General features: G+C 34.6%; 2 protein-coding genes across 9 annotated transcripts in view; one reads left to right on the forward strand and one right to left on the reverse strand.

The window, feature by feature from the left end:
* LOC123681141 (polypyrimidine tract-binding protein 1) overlaps positions 1–20,369 on the forward strand; it is a 592,501-nt gene that overhangs the window by 397,560 nt on the left and 174,572 nt on the right. The gene's annotated exons all lie outside the window — the stretch shown is intronic.
* Positions 6,427–11,571, reverse strand: LOC123681140. Of its 2 annotated transcripts, none has more exons than XM_045619361.1 (3): positions 7,368–11,571; positions 6,945–7,280; positions 6,427–6,863 (listed from the first exon to the last, which is right to left on the reverse strand). In XM_045619361.1, exons 1-3 carry the CDS (start codon positions 11,556–11,558, stop codon positions 6,585–6,587), a joined length of 4,806 nt encoding a protein of 1,601 aa, XP_045475317.1. In that variant the 5' UTR covers positions 11,559–11,571; the 3' UTR covers positions 6,427–6,584. The 2 variants fall into 2 exon arrangements, with proteins under 2 accessions (XP_045475317.1, XP_045475318.1); XM_045619362.1 differs by having other exon boundaries at positions 6,669–6,846.

Consider the following 20,369-nt stretch of genomic DNA (forward strand, 5'->3'; position numbering starts at 1 on the left):
AGAGTTTTGAGTGAATTTCTAGATGGTCAAAGGAACGGTCTTCCGCTTCAGTCTCTTAGGCTCGATGATGCGGACTGCCACTGGGTGCATCCACTTATCATCGTTGTGGAAGGAGAAGCTAGCAGAAGATTTAAATATAAGGGTCGGCTTTTTTTGTTCAAAGGAAGTTGAATTGTTTAACTAAAAAAATCCATAGCTATAAGGAAGAAACGCGGTCATTGAGGAATAGTGGCATGGTAATCTCCTAAATGGAGCAATTGAGAAGGATTGACAGAGCGTTCAAATTTTTGAGAATGATGGATAGTAACTGTGGAATCAATACCACTTTGATGTGAGGGAGATCAAACATTCCTTTGAGTACAAATGTAATCCTGGCTAATCGATAGAGAACAAAAGACATTTATCTGGGCCTGGATGAGAAGCAACAGACAACCCTCAACAATGAGCTCCCATTAGACATACAAAGCTTCTCTTGAATAATCGAAGGAGCATCAATATTCAATAAGACATGGTTTTCTTCAGCTTTGCTAGTGTTATTTTAGATGTCAACATAATACCTACCTAACTCACCTAATATCTATCTTCATTGCGTTGAAGATTGAGAATACAATCAGCAGTCTATTGTCCTATCAGCTTCTGGGGGTACAAATAACAACAAATAATGCATACTCATATAACCCATTGGACAAGTTACACTGTTGCTGTAGTTGCTAGAAGTCGTGACCAATTTTTTTCAAAGTTTTTAAAAGAGTTTTTACATTTGACAAGAGTACTGACTTGGCATCAGGAGCTTTTGAGCGCTCTTCCGTTCGTATGTCGCTCTTGAAGACAGAGTTTTATAAAGGAAACAGGCCAATTGAAAAGTCCCCGGTCTACCATAGTAAAACATATTTTTTTGGCAAAATTCGATTTTAATATTCAACATAGTTGCCTTCGAGGGCGATAGCGCGATTATAGCGATGTTCCAACTTTTCGATACCATTTTTGCAGTTCGATTTGTCTTTCGCTTCAAAATAGGCCTCAGTTTCGGCGATTACTTCTTCATTGGCGCTAAATTTCTTTCCAGCGAGCATTCTTTGAGGTCTGAGAACAGGAAAAGTCGCTGGGGACCAGAATTGGCGAATACGGTGGATGCAGAAGCAATTCTGGGCTTCGAATCTGTGTAATTCTGCCATCGTTTTCATTGATTTGTGACACGGCGCATTGTCTTGATGAAACAGCACCTTTTTTTCTTCAAATGGGGCCGTTTTTTAACAATTTCATCCTTCAAACGATCCAATAACGCTATATAATAATCGCTGTTGATGATCTGGCCCTTTTGGAGGTAATCAATGAATATTATACCTTGCGCATCCCAGAATATTGATACCATAACCTTGCCATCTGACTGTTTTTCCTCGCTTTGGATTCGGTTCATCGTGTGAAGTCCACTTAGCTGACTGTCGATTGGACTCCGGAGTGGAAACAGGAAAATTTTACGGATTTTGAGGGTATTATTTCAAAGGTACACGTAAAATGTCAACCTGGTCGGATCTGTTTTCACTGAAATATTGAGTATTTTTTGCGATATTATGGAACAGACATAAAATTCTGCACGGATCTCAAAATGAGAAATGGCATCCCGATCAAATCTGTAGATTTTGAATTATCAGGAATAAAAAATTTCAAACGTCCACATCATTGGAACCTTCATTCGTAATAAGCGCATAAACGAACTCAATCAAGACATTCGAAATCCGAATTTAATCTCAAAAAGTCAAGTTTCTAGGTCTTCCCTTTCCAAAGTTTCACCGGACGGACATAATTTGATTTGATCACAATTTCATCATCGGTAAGTCGAAACTCAATTTGCGACCATTTCCAGCTCGAAATTCGAAAATTACAGACATCGTTACAAATGGATATAAGAATCTGTTCGGGGAAAGAGCGAACCAGTATTTCAATCAGCAGTGTGGATTCGTTCTGAAAAATTGTTACGTTTTGAACTGATTAAACCATCCAACAAGGCGCATCATTCAGTTATCGTTCTCAGTACCTACTCAACAATGCCTGGGCCCATAACCTGTTGAATTTTTTATACTAACCACCGTTATTTTCATCGAAAACGTACTTTATTTGGAGAAGTGAACAAGTAGCATATTTTGTCTTTTATTCGATATGGATGTCGACATTCGCTCCGCTGTTTCTCACATCAGTGTAGAAATATAGAAATAACAACCCAGATTTCAAAGGGTTTTCCGATATCAACAACACGATACCGCTTTCTTGTATCATCATTTCGCGTTAATCCCATTGTTGAATCTGTGAAGCGCTTTCCCAAAGCCCCCCTTTCACAAGTTGCGCATACAAATATCCAAGAGACGTTTGAACAAAGCTCGTCCCGTTTCAATTCATCCGGAACACGCCGAACCAACTGATCCATGTCCAAATCGTATAATAGTTTCCGAAGATGTGTGTGTATTCCTCTACATTACAATTGCCAATCACCCGATGTCGATGATATCTTCGCCGATTATATCCGCCGTCTGGATCGGCAATATACGGACCAGGCGAAAATTACACATTAACGGGGATTATGTCATCGTTACAACCCCGGGGATGTGTTCCGAGAACATACAACACATCGAACCTCGCAAACATGTAACACCCCTCTGTTCTTTGTTTGAAATAACGCGAGACAACATCGAAGTGGAAGAACAATGGTGAGAGATTAAATATGTCAAACATCGTTCGCTTATGGCTCGTACGATCCGAGGTAATGCTGCACAGGTGGAAGTAGACGCAGTGGCGGAACGTCACGTAGGGATCTGGTGAGGGGATTAGGTGAAAAAGTCGGATATGTTGATTCGAAGGCTTCTTTGATGACTGGGAACAGTGCTGTCAAACGGGGTGAAAAGTGGACCGGAATTCAACGTTTTTTAGAATTTGTCAGCTTTTTTATGAACAAAATATGTTGAAGAGTTAAAACCTTATTCTTCAGCTCTACAAATGCAAATTGTTGGAAATTTCGATCCTCACTTATTACTATCATTTATTGTTGGATAATAGTGATCCACTTCACCTCTTATATGGGGGTGGGATGTTGAATATACTGTAGCATAATTTTGAGGTGAAACGGCTATCAAAGGTGAATTTTGAAGAAGTTAATTCAACTTTGAACATTTCACATCGCTGTTTATTTGCATGTGATATAAAATATGAATCTAATGAATTTAAAGCTTAACTAAACTCAAACATTTTTATCCTTGCTTAATAAAGGGTGAATTCTGAGTTAACATAGTTCACCTTTGATGATTTACATATCCATGTGGGGAATATAAAAACTAAAAAACTAATGAATTGGAAACAAGTAACAACATTCATACACTTTCCTTTTTTTATATAAAGACAGAAAAAACTCTAAAAAACGAAAAAACCTAACAAAAAAAATGCATTCTAAATAATAGTTTTCTAGATGTTGAAGAATGTGTTTGCTCCTACGCAATGGTTTTCATTGCAGTTTTTTCACTAACTGCTCAATTGGACCACAGAAATATGTTGATACACAACAAAAGTAAAACGAATCAATCCTTTTCTGCAAAATCTGAGCTATTCCTCTCCGTGAAATTTACTTTTCATCTTAAAAAATTTAAACTGAACAATCGTACTACGGTATCGAAATCAATCGAGTTCAGACCTGTTCTGTAAAGTCTATTCCATGCATCTTTCACTATATCACATAAATATAAATTGAAGGATCATCCTTGTGATATGTAACTTCCGCAAATATAAGTATTTCTCTATTTCAATATAGTAATGAGTTCATTACAGTACTAAAAATAGTGCTGTTAAAGCATTGTTTTCAGTTATATTTTTCGTTTTGTGGTTGTCTAGACTCACTTCCGATCCTATCAAATTTCAACACAGGTCAATAATTCTCAAAATAATATAATTTGGATATAGTGAAATGATTTGCAAAATTATTTGCAATTTTTCTTATTTCTGGTTATGAATAAATATCATCGTTTTCGATAATTATACATATATTATCAAAATTAGTGGATATAGGTATTCTAAATCAGATGCAATTGCCTTTAAATATAAATGTAGAGAAAAACATGACGTTCGAAACATAGAGTAACAAGCTCGTGAAAGCTTCCGATTTGACGTCAGTGAATAGTGATTTCCTGAATTTTTTCCCGCCGCCATTGGAGAAGGGATGCTGGGAGGTTTTGTGCTGGATGGAGTTCGCGTTCAAAGGAAAAATTTGACGGATGATGGATTTCAAGGGGGGAACGCCAGGCGTTGTTAGTTGGATACGGAAATTATAGATCCTTTTGAAGTGTTTGATTGCCCTAATATCGAAGTTGCGTATACCCTTGAGTTTTGACAAGAAATTTCGGTTTTTTAAATACTCGGGATGAAAAAGTGAGTCTCTTGAAATACAACTGCCGTCTCGCATTGATGTGATGTAAAAAAAGACCAAAATTAATTATTTTCGACAATATTATATAAGCGATTTAGAGCATTATTGATATTCGATATTTCATTTTTCAATAAAACCACTGATGTTCAAATTAGATTTGTATCCTACTGCATTCATGAGGGAAGTGAATAATCATTCTAAAAGAAAGATCAATAATTTTCCCCTAAAATTTCAAATAAAAATCGTTTTAAGCACGATTGAATTTATGATTTTAATTTCGATTAAGCAAGGAGAACTTTTCTATCCAAATTCACTCTTCATGGAACATCTAGAAAGTTCTAATTCACTGTTTAAACCATTCAAGTTCCAACGTAAATGTCATCAAAATTGCACCACTAAGACAAACATTAATTCCAGTACTCTTCTGAGCAGGAGCAAGACGTTCTACTTGAAAATAATGAAATCATTTACGACCAAATCTTACTATGAATACCAAATTTCATTAAACTCAGATGGGTGTAATACACTATATATTAATCTCTTCATTGTTTTTGAGATCCCACTACTCTTTAGAATTCCTCTGATTTACCGTACCTTCCTTCCATAATTCAAAATACGTTTTTACATCTCTATTTTTAATATTAGAAGAACCGTGCGTTTTTCAGCCTTTGACAAAACGTTTTGTATAATATTTTTATGCGGAAATTCATTAAAAAATAAGTTTGTTCGAAAATTTTTATCATGCATATATTTATCCTTCGATAAAATGTTATCTGATGTTTTTTTCCCATTCCAAAAAAAATTAATGAATAATAGTCCAAGAAAATGGCCAATGAAATACGAATTTTGAGGTTAAAACTTGAATTTTGGATATAAGTTACTTTGAAGCATCTAAAAACGAACTGTGAAAGGTTTTTTTAAATTCACCCCCGGGAAGGGGTGAAAAAAAATAAAAAAAGGGGTTTTTTTGAAATTTTGGGGAAATGGTAAGTGTTAGAAAAAAAAGTTTCGAATAAAAGTTGTAGAGCGTAAAATTTTACATAAAAATGTTCCCACAACTTTTTTTCCTAAAATTGAAATTAACTGAGATATGGTAGCTAGAAGCTAGGGGATGATAACAGGAACTTTAAAAAATCATAAGTTGTTGAAAAATTGAAAAAACTCATAATTTTTTTTTTTAAATTACTTATATGATTATAAACTTTAATTCTAGAGAAAAATTTTTTTTTTTTAATTGTTTATAAAAAAGTTATAACAATTTAAAATTTTTATTTTCAAATTAAATCAACTTTAACTGATGAAAATATATATATATTTTTTTTAATAGATTAATATTTTAAGAAATTGACCAAACGCGTTGAAATTTAATTTTTACCTGTTCTTTTCAAGCAGATATAAAATAATTTACCTGGTTAAAGATATTGTGTGGCGGCCATTTGCTTTCACTACCGACTTCGGTACCTCATGCGTATGCGTCAGTTGTTCTCAATGCGCCAGTTGTTCTCTGTGTGTTTACAATATTCTCCATTTGTTTTGAGTGAATTGATTACTGCTGTTAATTTGGAAAAGGTAATTATTTAAGTGATGTTCAATTTTATATTGAGAAACCGCATGGTCAAAACATAAACACATGCTTTTTATTTACTTTGTTATAAAAATCACCATCAATCATTTTATATTATTTAATTTTTTAAATACTATTGTTGAAGTATCTACCTAGATTAGTTGATAATGAATTAATTTTGTACTTTTCTTGTTTATATAGGTTGAAATTTCAACATGGATCAACAAGCATTATGCAGTATTTGTGACACAGTTTTGATCAATGACACCGACACTGTTGTTTCAGTGAAAGAGAGAGGATTAAAAAAGTTGATTGAGAAAAGCATTGAGAAAGAAGACAGAAAAAGAAGACAGAAAAAAAATTACTTATATGATTATAAACTGTAATTCTAGAGAAAAATTTTTTTTTTAATTGTTTATAAAAAAGTTATAACAATTTAAAATTTTTATTTTCAAATTAAATCAACTTTAACTGATGAAAATATATATTTTTTTTTTAATAGATTACAAAATTGTATTACAATTAAAAAAATTTGAAGAAACTTCCTAAGAGTAATTGATTCTCTAATTATATAATAAATAAAAAAATATAGATTTTGCAATTCCAAAAATTATATTAAAATTTTTCAAAGTTAATATAAATTTCATCAAGTGGACTGCTGTCTCTAACAGTTGAGCTTCCTTCGTTTTCTTCTTCAGTAGGTGTTTCTTCGTCTTTATCGTTAGCTTTTGTATGTGTCTCATATTCACTATCTTCATTGGTATCAACGCCTGCATTTATACTGTTATTGCATGTATCACCATGACAAAACTTGCATAATTCATTACATTTGAGAGAACTTTTTCTACAACTACATCTTGCTGATGCACAATTGGTTCTACAACCACAAAAAATCTGTGAAGAATACAAGAAAAAAATTATCGTCCATAGCGTAAAAATTAACTAAAGAAGAATTTTATTTGATTGATATTATACCTTTTGTGTGGATACTTTTGAACGAGTGTTTTTAACAGTTTTACGTCCTGTACATATAGCTTCATTTTCTTGTTCTCCGTCTTCGACAGTAGTTTCTTCTTCACCATCATTTTCATCCTCATAAACATTTCCATCATCATCATTTTCATCATCACTATCATCTCTTTCTTCATCTTCTTTATCTTCATTTTCATCATCCTCAAGATTAAACGATCTTGCAGAAGCGTTATCACAGCTTTGGCCTTGGCAACTTTTACAAAATTTATTGCATTTTAAACCACTTTTTTTGCAACCACATCGAGCTGATAAACAATTCGTTTTACAGCTACAAGAAACCTGTTAAAATAAAATGCAAAATGAATAATTTATTATTACTATTGGATAACACTAAAATAAGATAAGTTGGTGTGAATTGTAACTTACTTTATCTATTAACTCCTTTGGTGCTGGTTCCGCGTTTGACATGATAGGTATCATCATAAATAAGGTTCTTCTCCAACCCCAATCGTCCGGATTTAGATTGTTGCCTAACCACTGTTGAATTTGATAATACACTCGTTTTGTATGTTCTCGTAGGGCTGATTCAGTCGGTGGTAAAGAAGCTAAGATAACTTCTTTTTTAAAAGCAGCAGCCGATAATGAAAATATCCTATATCTTAATTCACCAAGTGTCAGTTCATCTGTAATACTTTGACCATAGAGATGGAATATAATTTTTTCAGATACTGCGTATAATTCCTCAATTGAACGATTAGACTCATAGAAAACAGAAATTAGAGCTTGCAAATCAGGTTTTTTTTTCAATAAAGATATTATACTTTTTTTTCCTTTTTTAAAAATTGCACTTGTAGTGTCGCAACCTGCAAATGCATGCGCAAAAAGCAAAAAAGGCTTCAAATTTTTATCGTATTCCGTAGAATAAATAACATTAGCTTGTTTTCCTGGTGTCATTTTATAAAAGTATATTACCTCTTCGTCAGAGACAAGTGAAATCAAAATGATAAGTAAGTCAATATCATTACCAACTATCGTCACGGATTGATTTCTTCTTCTTTTTAAATCGATTGCAGTTTTGACAATTAAAAGATCCGCGTCTTCTGAAGCTATATTCGTGCTAATACCACGGTTTTGAAGATTATTACTCAGTAAGTTTACAAATTGTTTCTTATTTGCAATATTGGACAGGAACTTCTTTTGGGTCAAGGTCACGAGATTATCTTCAGAAATCTCAACATCTGCAGCAACACATTTTTCTTTTCTGCGATATCTTTCGTAGGACTTAATTCCTATTGTTTCCTTCGAGTAGCCATCGAATATGACTGTCACGTTAGATCCAAAATGTTTAATAAGATAAGAGTAGTAAAGGTTACAAATGTCTGAGTATTTCTTTCCATGCGGCCAAACATAGCTATGCAGAAGCCAGCCACCATCAATTACAAAAATTGATCCAGATCCAGATATTAAGGCAGGCGATTGAATGTATGGCTGGAAAACGTTATACAATTCTGATTTTGGTGTTTTTCTCATTAATCCATGTTCGTCGAATAAGCTCAGAGGAAACGGTGACAACTCGTACTTCAATACATTGCGTGTTTCTTCAACATTGCCATGAAAAAATACTGATATTCTCTGAATTAACAAGAATGAGTCGACAGCAACAAAATCATCGCCAATATGCATACCACTTTTCGCATTTGCAAGTGTTTTCACTTTGAACGCGTTAGACAAAGAAACGTTATCAATATTTTTACCAACCATGGTAGCTATACCTTGCAATCCAACTTCTACTGCATTATGACAATTAATTGTTGGTCCACCTATGATTCCAGTAGAGAGTGATACTAATGAAGTTCTAACCTCAAATGGATTTCTTTCATCAAGCCAAAACAAAAATTTTTTAATTCCTACTTCATCTTTTGTGATTCTACTTCTTGAAATATCAACATGTTGTTCACTGTTGCTTGATTCAATCTTGCAATATGTCTCTAAACATTCCATGATATTGAATGCTGATGGCATTGCTACTAAATATCTTGTTACAACACTGGAAGTAACACCTCTTCCATGCTTCAAGTCAGTACCGAAGAAACGATTGAGGGTCTGTTCAATAACCATGTCTGACCAAATTCCAGCCCATGCTTTTTCGGATCTACGAATTGTAAAAAAACCTTCCTTCGTGAATTCGTCATATTCTCCTGGATCCATAATTAACTCGAGGTCAGCCATTTGTTGCAAATAAATTTGAGCGTATTTCGCATATGGATAATGTCCACTTGCATGGAAGAATGGTAACATCTCTTTGACGCTTTGTAAGTGTAGTTCCCAATTGCCTAATCGTTCCGCTTCTAAAAATTGCAATGCAATAATAATGCTTTTGAAATACTGGATCCATAATTTAGATGTTGGACCATTTTTTTCCATCACTGCCAGTTGCTGTACAAATCTTTCGCACATATCAGTTATTACTGGTTCGTCATCACAATCTGTTAGAAGTGGAGGTTCTGAATCCCACGTACCGAAAAACTTTTTAATAGAATCTTGGAATTCATCCGAAGGTTTCAAGCTTCTACAAATTATAATACCAAGTGCGGTGAACGACATGATATGAGCTCGCAACGCTCTAGCATAAGCATGACCAGTTAACATTTTCTTTACAGAATCACCTGCATAGACTGTTGTCCATAAATCTTCAATTCCACTCTCAGACATAATGTAACCGATTGCTCCCAGGTATGACATTAACAGGTGGAAGCCACCAAGACGAACGACAACATTTTTTAATTCTTCACTATTCGATTCTTGTACTATCGAAAGAGCTTTAGCATATAATGGCTGGTCATATGTGACAAAACATGTCTGTCTATTTAATTTACGAGTTTCAGCTGCTGCATAGTGTAAAGAACTATTTAATGTCGTCAAATTTGACGGTGGTCCATTTATAAATGGTAAGCAAACAATTTGCGACATTGTATAAGGAATCCCGGAAGACAAAACTTCCATATATCCTTTCCAAGATGGTACGTTTTTAACCTCGAAGAACTTGGCCCAAAGATACGCAGAATAATAAGTTGATATCACAGGTGATTTTCTCACTGGAATGTTTTTTATCGCAATGAATTCTAGTGATTGTAGAGCCTTAGTGTTAAAAGACCCGTAAGGTAATTGGGGAATAACGTGTTTTGATACTAATTCCTGAGGTTTTGGCATTTTCTTAAATTTAACAATATTTTCTTCGAAGCTTATAGACGATTCAGGCGTATACGCTACTATTCCACCAAGGCAATGAAAAGTCTCTTTACCATCTAATGTTTTAGCATTGTGATCAGTATTATCAAACACAAATTGTGCAAATGGCTTATCACTATTAATTTTAAGAGCTGGAGGATTAATAACTGTACAAGCTTCATGCAACTGAATGTGATAATATGAGGCACAAACACCTAATTTGCTCAACAGATCAACAATTAGTCTGGAACCAGTTTTTCTGTGGACATATGAACCAACTGCCAATTGGAGAGATGATATAAATTGTTTGGGACGTAAATAACTGACGATGGAATGTGCTATTGAATCTCTAACAATAAAATTATCACTGTATTGGTCACTGTTATCCTTGCATAGTAAATTTCCAAGGAACGAAGTTAATAATGGCGGAATTGATGACACAACATCGTCAAGAAAACTGGACGCAGGAGGGTACGATGTATTACGATAATCGTGTTTAATAATTTCATTACGGAGTATTTTGACAGCGACATTCAAAATTGTTTGCTTTTGTAAATCATCCATTTCATCGCCATCACCAGTGAACCAATCGCTACAAATTTTAGAAATATCGAATGTTTTATAATAGATCATTGGTTCCTTACCTCGATGATGAGATATGAAGATATCATCTTTATATTTTTCTTTCAACATTCGAAATAAAACAAAGTGACTCAAGGGATCATCTCCCATGATATCTTTTAGTTCCCGCAAACTAAATGTATACTGACAGCTTTCTTCAATGTGTTTGCAAATTTGATTAAAAATCCTAGCTGTTTGTTCTTTAAGGGTAGAGATTTTTGGTTCCTTCACGAGCTTATTAAAATTCACGTAGCATTTATGATGATAACTAGCTTTACAGTCAACTAGGTTGATGTCTTTAATGCGTTTAATCAATTCAGTACTAAACTCATCATTTTGCCTCCTGGCAATATCCAGTATCTGGTCTTGTGTGTACTTATTAGCTATCAAATGGACCCGTTTATGTTTGCGATCCAATGACATTTTACAAAAAAAACATAGATTTACAAAATCAAAATTCAAATTTGTTGAAGTTGACGCTGGTAGTATACTTGGTCCAACTACAGATGATGTAAAATGTGATGAAGATGGATCAGTAGATAATTTTGATTTTCTCTTAATTGAAGAGGTAGACATAGGATACGACTTCCTACATTTTTCATGAAAACTTACTTCAATCTTTCCGAGCCATAACTCGCTTTTTCTGTCTTCCTTCTCAATGCTTTTCTCAATCAACTTTTTTAATCCTCTCTCTTTCACTGAAACAACAGTGTCGGTGTCATTGATCAAAACTGTGTCACAAATACTGCATAATGCTTGTTGATCCATGTTGAAATTTCAACCTATATAAACAAGAAAAGTACAAAATTAATTCATTATCAACTAATCTAGGTAGATACTTCAACAATAGTATTTAAAAAATTAAATAATATAAAATGATTGATGGTGATTTTTATAACAAAGTAAATAAAAAGCATGTGTTTATGTTTTGACCATGCGGTTTCTCAATATAAAATTGAACATCACTTAAATAATTACCTTTTCCAAATTAACAGCACTAATCAATTCACTCAAAACAAATGGAGAATATTGTAAACACACAGAGATCAATTCACTCAAAACAAATGGAGAATATTGTAAACACACAGAGATCAATTCACTCAAAACAAATGGAGAATATTGTAAACACACAGAGAACAACTGGCGCATAGAGAACAACTGACGCATGCGCATGAGGTACCGAAGTCGGTAGTGAAAGCAAATGGCCGCCACACAATATCTTTAACCAGGTAAATTATTTTATATCTGCTTGAAAAGAACAGGTAAAAATTAAATTTCAACGCGTATGGTCAATTTCTTAAAATATTAATCTATTAAAAAAAATATATATATATTTTCATCAGTTAAAGTTGATTTAATTTGAAAATAAAAATTTTAAATTGTTATAACTTTTTTATAAACAATTAAAAAAAAAAAATTTTTCTCTAGAATTAAAGTTTATAATCATATAAGTAATTTAAAAAAAAAAATTATGAGTTTTTTCAATTTTTCAACAACTTATGATTTTTTAAAGTTCCTGTTATCATCCCCTAGCTTCTAGCTACCATATCTCAGTTAATTTCAATTTTAGGAAAAAAAGTTGTGGGAACATTTTTATGTAAAATTTTACGCTCTACAACTTTTATTCGAAACTTTTTTTTCTAACACTTACCATTTCCCCAAAATTTCAAAAAAACCCCTTTTTTTATTTTTTTTCACCCCTTCCCGGGGGTGAATTTAAAAAAACCTTTCACAGTTCGTTTTTAGATGCTTGAAAGTAACTTATATCCAAAATTCAAGTTTTAACCTCAAAATTCGTATTTCATTGGCCATTTTCTTGGACTATAAGGACTTTTCGCAATGAGGAACTCTTTGAAATGAATAAAAGTGAAAACCTCATATAAATCGATGGTCTGTAGCGTGAAATAACCCATTTTTGGAACTGATCGTTCGAACAGTATCCTCCTTCTTAAGAAAAGCTGAAATTCGTATGACACCATCTACGATCGCAGACAGATATTTACACTAGATTTCTTCAAAGGAAGATGAGAATTTTAGAAACTGAGACGGTCAATAAGATATGAAAGTTGGCCAGAATAATAATTGTCTGAATCAGATGTTGGGATCAGATATTTTGAAATAGCACACAAAAACTTTAATTTTCATCAAAATAATCCCATGCAAAGCTTCGATTAGCATCAACAGAGATGTCTTGAAATACTGGTGTGTTTCCTCCAGAAAAAATTTAAGAGATAACTGCTTGAATTTTGAGGAGCTTGTCGAGTCGCATCCTTTCTTATCACGGTTACATCAAATTACTCTCTTGTTTCAATGGAAACATCACCTCTTCATCGAATAGCGTCATCTACGAAAGAAAAAATTGGACAAACCAGCCATTTAGCGTCACCTGAACCAGCGGAACAATAAAACAGCATTTCCTCCCCAAAAATCGAGAACCGTCGCAAATCTGGCCCATTTCTCCGAGTCCTCGAGAAAAATCTCTATTTTTACCCCATCCGCGCTGTAATCCGGAGAAATATGCCTTGTGGGGAGCCCAACGCAATTTCGTGGAAGTCGAGATAGATTTTCATATACTCGTCGTCGGGCAATTACTACCTACGGCGTTGTGACACCACATTCATTTTTCGACCAATTTATTGTGACGCCCCCCGAACGGAGCATCAGTGGTGTAACAATGGGATGATGTCTCCGAGACTGATCGTTAGTTTCATTGCATTACAAGAGGCTTATATGTGACGCGCATCGGAGGGGCAAATGTTTAACGGATGCGAGTCAAGTGGGAAAACCATGAGGGTTTTTGAGTTGGAGTCGTTTACTCAGACAAATGTGCCAGAGTCTCTCCATAATTCATTTTGGGAATCTTGTTATGGTGGTTGGATCACAAATTGATTGACTTGTAGCATTACCATTGATGTTGATCGGTCAAGGTAGTGTAAGGTGTTCCGCAAGGTTCCAATCTAGGGTCTTTCTTTTTTTAAGCGGAATGAATCATTTCGAATTCGAGGTCAAAATCAAATCTGTCGTGAATATGACAACTCTTGAATGGAAGAACTCAGTAACTTGACATTTTCAGGGTTTGTTTGGGACTCGAATGTCGCGCTTGAGTTCGTCAATCGGCAAAATCTGATTTGGAGTTCCGTGAATATTACAATTCGATTTTTCTCCTCATAGTTAGGCAGATAAATTGCATAATATTTTCATGACCATTAAACCAATGAAGTTGAAATTTTGGCTGCTGATTTAAAATACCACTTTAAAACTCATGCTAAAGGTTCTTAGTTTTATGTTAAAATATCAACCAGAACCATAGAAAGCTTACGAAGAATATCGCAAAAATGACCCAAAAACTTCCAAGGATTTTAGATTTTAGTTGTTTATATGAAATACTGATTTCCAACTCGGTGTGAAATTTCAAGCTGATCACATCATCAAAACTGTGGAAAATTTAAGAAGAACATTAGATATAAAATAATAAATACTAAATATTGCAGATCCAATCGGGTTGAGATTTTGCCTATATCAACAAACCATTTGGAGATTCTCTCAGAATTTTAGGTCAATAACGTGATCAGAACAATAGAAAATTCAAACGTAATTATTATTTTCGGTTATATTAAATAAAAATCTCGATACTCAATAATTTCATGCCAGAATATAAGATCTTGTTGATATTTTACTTGTGAATATAAAATAATCATCACAAACCTGTTTATAGTGCCATCAAATCAATAAAATAATAGAACACTAGAATAGAAAATTCCATCAGAATAGCGAAAAAGGTTTCAATAATTCCGTAACAACCGAGCGAGTTGAGATTCTGTACGCAAATAGCATCAATTTTAAGATTTATGCATAATTTCATTCTGACCGTGTCATTAAATCTAAGAAACAAAATTCTGGCATAATATCTACAAAAAGCTTTTGAATGAAAATTGCATCTTTGCAGACCACAGAAATTCATATGATATACAGTTTTGTGGTCTCCTAGGGCGCATTAATAAACGAGCGTTCAAAAGCTCTTGATTTCAGGCGAGTGCTTTCCTCATTTTTATATGCATTTCACGTTGGAATACTTTCTGACCAGAAGTCACAACACTGTCGCTGTACAAAAGAATATTTCAACTCCAAAAGGAAAATCTGAACGTTTCATAACTAAGCCAAGTAGCCACATTGAATAGGATCTTTTCAATCACTAATTGGAACGTATACTTCGTGAAGCTCCATCATCGAAGACCTCGATCCCATCATTCCAGCTTGCTGAACCTATTCAAAAAAAAGTTATTTTCCGACTAAGAGAAAAAAAAATATCAGCATCATATTCCGCGAACTATTGTTTCGAAACCTCCTAATTCGGTCTGTAGGAGAGGAATATTCGAGCAGTTACGCTTGGGGAAGCCATGAAAATTTGCACAAATCGTAGTAGAGCACGTCGTTAGGCTAAGAAGTATTCAAGACCAGTTCTTGCTTAATAGCGGTGGAACGAAGTCAATAGTCTTAAGACAATGTGCTAATTATCATTATCCCATTCAGTGAAATAAGAGACTGAGGCAATTAATTTCGATATGAGAGACATAACCGATTCTTGTTAGAGTTCGTTGTGTTATACGCTTTGTTAATTATTCATCAATTCAAATATGCATCCTCTTCGTGCTATGGGACTCGAATTTCAATTTCCGACTGAATTACGCCCTGAACTACAATTCTGCGTTACATGTTTGGTTCTAATCCCGAAAATATAATGAAATGTACCTACGACTTCATCTGTAGAGACAAACAAATAAACTCTTCTTAACAATTTGCGCGAACAACTAATTTGAACTAACATCTTCATCACGTATCTACAGGATGTACCAAATTCGATGCTCACTGAGAACATCTCCCGAACTATAACACTTATAGAAAAAATTTTCAAAGACCCCCGATCTATTTTTCGAAATAATATACCTACTATCAGAAATCAAATCGTAAATATTTTGCTTCGTTCTCGAGTTATAGGGTGTTGCTGAAAAATTATCGTTCAAATATTTCGCAATGTCTTGACTTCTATTCGAGATATTCGAAAAATTCTAAAACGTTTTTTCAGTGATTTTTTTGGTTCCTATGATGCTCATAACAGATCATGGAAATGAATCACCCTTTCAGAGAATAAGAGCGAATGTAATGTTTTTTGAATGAGACACCATCTACTTTTCAACGATTCTTAGAAAAACGTTCGTTATTGATTTTTCAAAGTCATCCGTTTCAAAGATATTGAGTTTTTCTACTTGGGACACCTTAAATTGATATTTTTCTTTTATTTTGAGATTCAGTTCATTTTGTGTCTATTGCCTGATTGTAAACAATTCATCCATAGGGTGTCTCATTTAAGAAACACCAACTCACTAATGAATATCATGTAATCCATGAAACCTACTGAAAAAAGCATTTTAGAATTTTACGAACTTCTCGAATAAAAACCAAGAATATTTAAACGCTCATTTTTCAGAAACACCCTGCAACAAGAGAACTAAGCAATATATTAACGATATGATTTTTGATATCATATCATTACAAAAAAAGATTGGGGGACCTTGAAGATTATTTTATCTTATAGTCTCATAGTTCTCAAGATGCTCTCAGTGAGCATCGAATATAGGACACCCTGTACAGGGTGGTCAAAAAAAATAGCGGAAAAGGAATAGCACACTGCGGTTATTATTATTTAGTTTTTTTTGAGAACTTCATTATTGCATTTCTCTGTCTTCTTTTTTTTTATGTTATAACCCAAAATTGAAATTGCGGCAATTTCGACATTGGCCTTTATCTCCGATCTTGTTTTTGCTACGACATTGAAATAAAAGCATTATACAGACACTTTTGTTATAGCAATCCAGTGGCGTACACATGAAGTTGTGTTTAGTTTATGGAAACAATAGTTCATAATGATTTAGAAAGAATCACCAGTTTTTAGCATTTCAAATATCTAAAATGTATCTTATATATCATCCTTAGATTCGCTCGGATATTTCGAAAAACAATAGTTAAATGTCAAGTTTTTATTCTTCTAAATTGAGCAGGCTGAATCACAAAATGAAAAATCTCATTTGTGGTACTCATTATTCTGCGGACATCATAGAAGTCCATGAAATGCTTTGAGCGATCGTAAATAGAAATTTTGTGAGATAGCGATAGACTTTAGGATATCAGAAGACAGTGTATTCACTATTTTATTTGCCCATGAGAAAGCTTTGCTTGAAAAGGGTGGAGCTTGCTCACCGTTGATCAAGAGCATCAACTCATCGTCGACTCCAAACGGTGTTTTTGCATCTATAGGTGACAGTGGACGAAATATGTATTCGACACTGCACTCTTGAAATAAAGAGAGCTGAGTGAAAAGCAATCAGTGAAAGCCGCCCGAAGCGACCAAAATTTCAAACATCAGCTAGCAAGATTGTGGCATCATTATTTTCGGGACGTGCAAGGTGAATTGTTCATTGACTATAATAACGAGGTGAAATCTTCAAGAGTGAATATAATACAAGGATATCGAATCGATTGACTGCAGAAATTGAGAAAAAACTTCAAGAAAAATTCTTTTTTGCCAAGACAATGCTCCTTGTCACAAATCAAGGAAAACCATGGTCAAATTGGAATAATTGCGCTTTCAACGGCTGACCACCCAGCTTATTCGTCAATCTGGCAACCAGTCATTACTGGTTTCTGGCAGACCTTAAAATAATGCCCCAGAGAGAGATGAATTTTGCTCTAATTTAATTTCAATTAAATGAAGAACCGCAAAAATGTGACTCCCAAAAAGCATTTCAGCATATTGAAAGATAAGCTTATAGAAGTAAGAACAAAAGTGCGGAACTAAATCACAACGGTTACGGAAGTAGTAACATCACCGAACGTTGCGAAGGACTTCACTACGCATACATAAAAAAATTCCTTTCCGCCCAATGAACCGCTTCTTGTAGACTCATTCGAATTCAACGGAGCACATTCGTCAGAAACAATGGCCTGTTTAATTTAAGAGATGACGTAATAGGTCGTGTAATGAACTGAAACGCATTATATACGAAGGAACGAGAGGAGTTCAAGATGAGTGGCACAACCCCGGCCTGTAATATTACAAACATTCGCTGTTCAAGTGCGCGTCTCATCTACATCTCCTACACAACAGCCATCACTCCGGCCAGCCATCGTCTACCTCAACAAACAGAACCCTTTTTCAGATGTACAAGAGGAAGTACGCTTCGATATCTCTCTATGGTAATCGAGGAGTCCGGCTAGCCTTGGCAGGAAACAACGAACCGGTCAAGGCCAAACAAACACGGCCTGCCTAGATGCGGAGTAAACGAACCCGGTATGAATGTTTTAATGCGCTCCTGATGAGAAAATAGTTGCGCTTCGGCAAATGAGAAAGGTGAGCAGGCGGAGGATGGCCGGCTCAATTGAACGGCGGGGCCGATAAGATGTGGATTTCGCATTGCGTCTACTGCAGCGGGTCTTCGTAAACAAAGAGGGATTCGATCTTGAATAATTGAAATGCCCTTAGACGTAGTGGATTACCCTCGAAACATGCCCGAGACGTGAGGGTTGTTCTTGGCGCTTTTTTTTTCATAGGATGGCGATGTTTCTTGGTAGGTAGGCATCGGTTAATAATTGAAGGGGTTCGAGGATTTGTCACCAAAGATTTGTGGAGGTTTTTTATAAAGAATGTATTTCGAACGTGGTGGGAATACTATAAAATCCGTCCTGTGATATTGTAAGAAAATTAGGTAATTATTTATTATTTTTTATACTCCCCCTACAGAAAGTGCGACGTAAAACTGTGCGATTTTCCTACCGTAAACAAAAAGCACAATAAACAACCAATACGGTAGCCTCTGTGAAGTAAATCACATGGCGAATAGCCAATAATATAAAACCTTCAGTATTTTTCACGGAAATGAATTTATTGTAATTGTGTCGCGATTTTCCACAAGTTTTTTGATTTGCCTAAGTTTTTATGGAAATGATTGCGATCGTAGGAAAAGTATAGTACAAAACTCGAGTTATAAGACAATTACGCACTTCTAGAATTACGCACTCGCCGCTTCGGCACGTGCGCAACTTTTTCTAGTCGTGCGTAATATCCATCTTACCACTCTTGTTATGTGATATACTTTTTATACATCTATAACTCGTCAAAATAGCTTGTTCGTGACAGTTTTGAATAAGGATTCACGGCTTGGCTCGATTTTCAAGCTACTTATCTTGAGCTTGACTTGATTTCAAGTCAAGCTCATGTCAAGTAGTAGTTTTTCAATCTCAAGTCAAGTGGAGTATTCATTTATCAAATACTTGAATTATATAAAGCTACTTGATTTTTAGCAGTTTTATTGTGTAGTGTCAAATCAAAAAACACTTTTATCCATTAAACTCATTCTATAAAAGAACCGAAAATATCAACTTTTTTGGAATAGAAACATAAATTAAGTTATAAATCATAACAAAATAAAAAATATTGAAAAAATTTCTTAATATTGAGAAACCTCCAGGCTTTGATTGATTTCATAATGTTCCATCCAGGATCCAAGACACATGAGGCATCTCATAGATTTATCGCCTAACCTATTGCAAGTTTTTGTAACTGTTAGAGCAGCTCTGGAGAATTGTCTTTTAAAAGGAGCTGCTGATGCTGGCGTTGATAAAAAAATCCTTGGCCATTTTGGCCAAGTTTGGAAAGATATATCTGAAACTACCAAAATATACCAATAGATTTCATAGAAATGTGAGAAAACTACTAATAAAGTCACACTGGAGAATGCTTCAGTCTCTCGGCGCTGGAGGAATCCCCATATTTAGTCTAAGCGCGCACAAAATTGCAGAAATATATGCCGTGCGACGCGTGCATATCAAGCTCAAGTAATATCAAGTAGGTTGATATCAAGTCAAGCAATAAATATCTAAAATCAAGTCAAGTCAAGCTCAAGTATGTAATTTTTCACGAGCTAGATTTTCAAGTCAAGTAGTTGGGTAAAATGTCAAGCTTCTTGGCTGGATGAATCCCTAGTTTTGAAATAGGGCTGTAGGAAATTTTAATGTTATTTAGTTCATGAAAGATCTCAAACTAATGAATAAGTCCTAGATAAAGTAAAGTATACTTCTCCCAGTAATCGCTATTATCTCCTCAATTTTTTCACAACGATTCCTCAAGTACTCGGGAATAATAACTATCATTATTGACACTTGGTATAACCTACTATTTCAATTTGTTAATTATCTGGGCCAGAATAAAGTTCAAATGAGTTCTTTTTTGTAGTGATGAAGATATAGGGGACGAAGATGAGGATCAAGTACTGACGAATGAAAGTTAATACCAACGTTTACAATATAACAGCCCCGAAAAAGAAAATTACATATAAAGAGATTCGTCCACAGTCCTCACTCCTAAAAATCCAGTTGACATCCGAAAAGATAAAAATCCAGCAACTGATGATCAAAACATCCTTTTCAACTCCGAAACAAATCCCCAAAAGCGCCCCGAGCCATCTCCCCTCGCGCCCCCCGGATCTCAAAGCAAAATTCACGAGCCGCCCGAAAAGCCCACTCCCG

This window comes from Harmonia axyridis, chromosome 5 (assembly GCF_914767665.1).
Source record: "Harmonia axyridis chromosome 5, icHarAxyr1.1, whole genome shotgun sequence".
Lineage (NCBI taxonomy): Eukaryota > Metazoa > Arthropoda > Insecta > Coleoptera > Coccinellidae > Harmonia > Harmonia axyridis.